The sequence below is a fragment of the Cebus imitator genome, unplaced genomic scaffold (genome assembly GCF_001604975.1).
Source record: "Cebus imitator isolate Cc_AM_T3 unplaced genomic scaffold, Cebus_imitator-1.0 Scaffold309, whole genome shotgun sequence".
Classification (NCBI taxonomy): domain Eukaryota; kingdom Metazoa; phylum Chordata; class Mammalia; order Primates; family Cebidae; genus Cebus; species Cebus imitator.
In genome coordinates, this window is record NW_016107624.1 from 2,708,129 (window position 1) to 2,712,531 (window position 4,403).

At 35.9% G+C, this 4,403-nt stretch overlaps 1 protein-coding gene across 1 annotated transcript; it reads left to right on the top strand.

The window, feature by feature from the left end:
- Positions 1-342: 342 nt before the first annotated feature.
- LOC108285880 (olfactory receptor 1N2) lies at positions 343-1,432 on the top strand. The gene has a single exon (XM_017503357.2). The coding sequence runs from the start codon at positions 436-438 to the stop codon at positions 1,384-1,386; it is 951 nt and encodes a 316-aa protein (XP_017358846.1). The 5' UTR covers positions 343-435; the 3' UTR covers positions 1,387-1,432.
- The last annotated feature ends 2,971 nt before the right edge of the window (positions 1,433-4,403 follow it).

Sequence of the window (4,403 nt, forward strand, 5' to 3'; positions counted from 1 at the left end):
GTGTTGACCAGGATGGTCTCGATCTCTTGACCTCGTGATCCACCCGCCTCGGCCTCCCAAAGTGCTGGGATTACAGGCTTGAGCCACCGCGCCCGGCTGCCATCAAGCTATTCTCAATTCTCACTTCCTCTAAATAGCCCATGCTGATTTCTCTGGTCAAATGAATCTCTTTTCTTTGGATTCTGCTATAGCATAGAGAGTACAATTGAGATTTGAATGGATATTATCTTAAATGTTCTTTAAACGTTTCTTGGGTATTTCCTTGCATTCCCAATGAGATTCAGAGATTCTTATTGGCAAAGACCATTTATTTTTCTTTTTTGTTTTCTCCCAGCACAGTTCTGGCCACACAGATGCATATCTGTAAATTGATCTAATAAATAAATACTGACACATGGAAGGTTTTATCTGCGCAGATAACAAGAACTACAAGGGATGGGAAAACCAGGCAGAGTGAACCAAACCACTGTTTCAGACTTCCTCCTTCTAGGACTCTCTGAGCGGCCAGAGGAGCAGCCTCTTCTGTTTGGCATCTTCCTTGGCATGTACCTAGTCACCATGGTGGGAAACCTGCTCATCATCCTGGCCATCAGCTCTGACCCACACCTTCATACTCCCATGTACTTCTTTCTGGCCAACCTATCATTAACTGATGCCTGTTTCACTACTGCCTCAATCCCCAAAATGCTGGCCAACATTCATACTCAGAGTCAGACCATCTCCTATTCTGGGTGTCTTACACAGCTATATTTCCTCCTTATGTTTGGTGGCCTTGACAACTGCCTGCTGGCTGTGATGGCATATGACCGCTATGTGGCCATCTGCCAGCCACTCCATTATAGCACAGCTGTGAGTCCCCAGCTCTGTGCACTAATGCTGGGTGTGTGCTGGGTGCTATCCAACTGTCCTGCCCTGATGCACACACTGCTGCTGACCCGCGTGGGTTTCTGTGCCCAGAGGGCCATCCCCCATTTCTACTGTGATCCCAGTGCTCTCCTGAAGCTTGCCTGTACAGATACCCATGTAAACGAGCTGATGATCATCACCATGGGCTTGCTGTTCCTCACTGTTCCCCTCCTGCTGATCATCTTCTCCTATGTCTGCATTTCCTGGGCTGTGTTTGGCATCTCATCTCCTGGAGGGCGATGGAAGGCCTTCTCTACCTGTGGCTCTCATCTCACAGTGGTTCTGCTTTTCTACGGGTCTCTTATGGGTGTGTATTTACTTCCTCCATCAACTTACTCTACAGAGAGGACAAGAAGGGCTGCTGTTCTCTACATGGTGATTATTCCCATGCTAAACCCATTCATTTATAGCTTAAGGAACAGAGACATGAAGGAGGCTTTGTGTAAACTTTTTGGCAGTGGGAAGACATTACTTTCATGATTAGATACCTAGATGGTGATGTCTAATCTTGATCAACCCCTACCTGTTTTCCATCACTTCAGTAATTCTACTACTGGCATATTGATATTAGGAGAAGGTTATCAGTTGACTCTGAGTTAGGGATGCAACAAAAAGAATGTTTCATTCTTTTATTAGGCTGTGGAATGAGATGCTCTGCCTCAGCCTCTTTCCTAACCCCAGTGAGGCAACCATTACTAACAGAAAAACCACTATTCCCCCTCACATCTCTAAAACCAGCATATCAGCTATAGTGAACAGAGCATTTGTTATGAGGCTCTGGAGCTGAGTGATTCTACCCCAGTGAGGCAGGCATGGGATGAGGTAAAGGAATGAGAACACAAACATTTATTGAGTATCCACAATGTTCCTGATTATTCCTCATATCAGTTACTTGAGGTATAATAGTGAAAACTGGGAATTAGGATGTTAAATAACTTAATGAGTCAGTTTGATTCCAGTATCTACCCCCTTCTATTTTACCACTTTGTGAAGATTATGACAAGGAAGGTGTGAGACCATATCTAAGGTTAATATTAAATGATAACAATAGGAGAAAATGAATTAAATTAATATATGTTATGGTATTCTCTATTTCATTTCTTTAACTTAAAAGCACTCTTCTGTTGTAATAAATAGATGAAACATAGTCAATATGTGTTGTACACCTACTAGTGCCAGTTTTGTACTCACTATCCATTCTCTGAATTCTTTCATAAAATATTCTAGAATAAAAATGATAAATCAAGCATGCTGGAAATTTTTAGGGCAATAATTTGATGCATAAACTTCAGAATAATTTTGTTGATATCCATAAAGTAATTTGCCAGGGTTTTGATTAAGGCTATGTTGACTCTATCGATCAAGTTGGGAAGAATGGCACCACAATAACATTGAGTTTTCTTATGCATGAACATGGAATATCTCTCCATTTATTTAGTTATTATTTGATTTCTTCTTTCAGAGCTCTGCAGTTTTTCTCATATCAATTTTGTATATAGATTTATATCTAACAAATTTGGGGCTGCTAGTGTAAATGGTATTGTGTTTTTTATTTCAAATTCCATTTGTTCATTGCTACTACATAAGGGAGCAATTGGCTTTTGTATCTTAACTCTGTATCCCGAAACCTTTCTATAATTCCTTACTAGTTCCAGGAGAGATTTTTGGATATTTTGGATTTTCTGTAAAAATCATGTCATCTGAAAACAAAGACAGTTTTATTTATTCCTTCTGAGTCTGTATACCTTTAATTTCATTTTTCTGTCTTATGCCCTACTAGGACTTTCAGTATGATATTCAAACGCAGTAATGAGAGGGGACATTTTTTTGTCTTGTTCCTGATCTTAGTGCAAGTGATTTCTTCAATAGAAATAGGCCTATTAGTGCAAAGCTTTTAGTTTCTCATCAAGTATGATGTTAACTGTAGTTTTTAAAATAGATTTTTTAAATCTCTCTATTCCTAGTTTGCTCAGAGTGTTTAATCATAAATGGGTGTTGGATTTTGTCAAGTGCTTTTTCTGTATCTATTTATATTATCATGTAGTTGTTCTTTAGCCTATTGATGTGATAAATTAAATTAATTGATTTTCAAGTGTTGGAGTAACCTTGCATTCCTGAGATAAATCCCACTTGGGTATGATACATAAGTCTTTTTATACATTATTGGTTTCTATTTGCTAGTACTGTATTAAGGAGTTTTACATCCATATTCATGAGAGATGTTGGTCTGTAGTTTTCTTTTCTTGCAATTACTTTATTCACTTTTGTTATTAGAGTATTATTGGCCTCATAGAAGTAGCTAGAAAGTATTTACTCTATTTCCATATTCTAGAAAAGATTGCAGAGAATTGTCATAAATTCTTCCTTAAATGTTTGATAGAATTCACCAGTGGGCCCATCTGGGCCTGGTACATTCTGTTTGGGAAGGTTACTAATTATTGAGTTAATTTCTTCAATAGAAATAGGCCTATTAAATCCCATTTCTTCTTGTATGGGTTTTAGCAGATTGTGGCTTTCCCAATATTGGTCTATTTTATTTAAGTTATATTTGTGGACACAGATTTGTTCATACTATTCCATTATTATCCTTTCAGTGCCCATGGGACTTTTAGTGATGTTTTCCTTTTCATTTCTGATATTAGTAACTTGTGTCTTCTTTCTTTTATTTTCTGTAGTTAGACTTTTTAATGGCATATCAATTTTATGGATCTTTTCAAAGAACTAGCTTTTTGTTTTGTTGATTTTCTTTAACAATGTCCTATTTTCAATTTCATTGATTCTGTCTTAATTTTTATTATTAATTTTTTTCTTGTGCTTACTTTGGATTTAGTTTCCTAGGGCGGAAGCTTAGATTATTTATTTTGGATTTTTTTTTTTTTTTTTTTTTTTTTTTTAAATTTTTTTTTTTTTTTTTTTTTTTTTTTTTTTTTTTTTTTTTGAAAAAGAAGGCTAAATTCAAGTGGTGTTTTACCTCTCACCTTTTGGATAGGTTGAGGGTTTTTACTTCTCTATAAACCATAGCTCAGTTTCTTTCTTTTTTTTTTCCTGTTTAACAAATGTTTTCTGGGCTGAAGTGGCTTTGAGTCCTGAACCTGTCTATTTGAGTTTATACTTTCTGCAGTTAGAAGTTTTCTAAGTCATTCCTTATTATTTTATGTTTGTGATGCCTTCGAATACATATTTAAAATATTTCATCTGAGTTTTATTAGTTTTCCCATTGGGAAGGTTGGTCAAATTTTTAGGTTTGCCATTACAGAAAACTTTATAATAGATGGATATATATGCACTCTAAGAATCTTTGTTTGTTTTTCATACAAATTTGTCTTTTAAGATTCATGCAATTGTTAATATATTTGTAATTGATTTTGACGTTCCATTTCCTTTATCTTTTTTTGTATATATCATGCTTTAAGAATTTTTTATTTTAATTTTCTCTTCTTTGTTTCATTCTTTCCCTTATAATGTGGAAGTTTCATATCTTTTTAAAAGTTTTATCC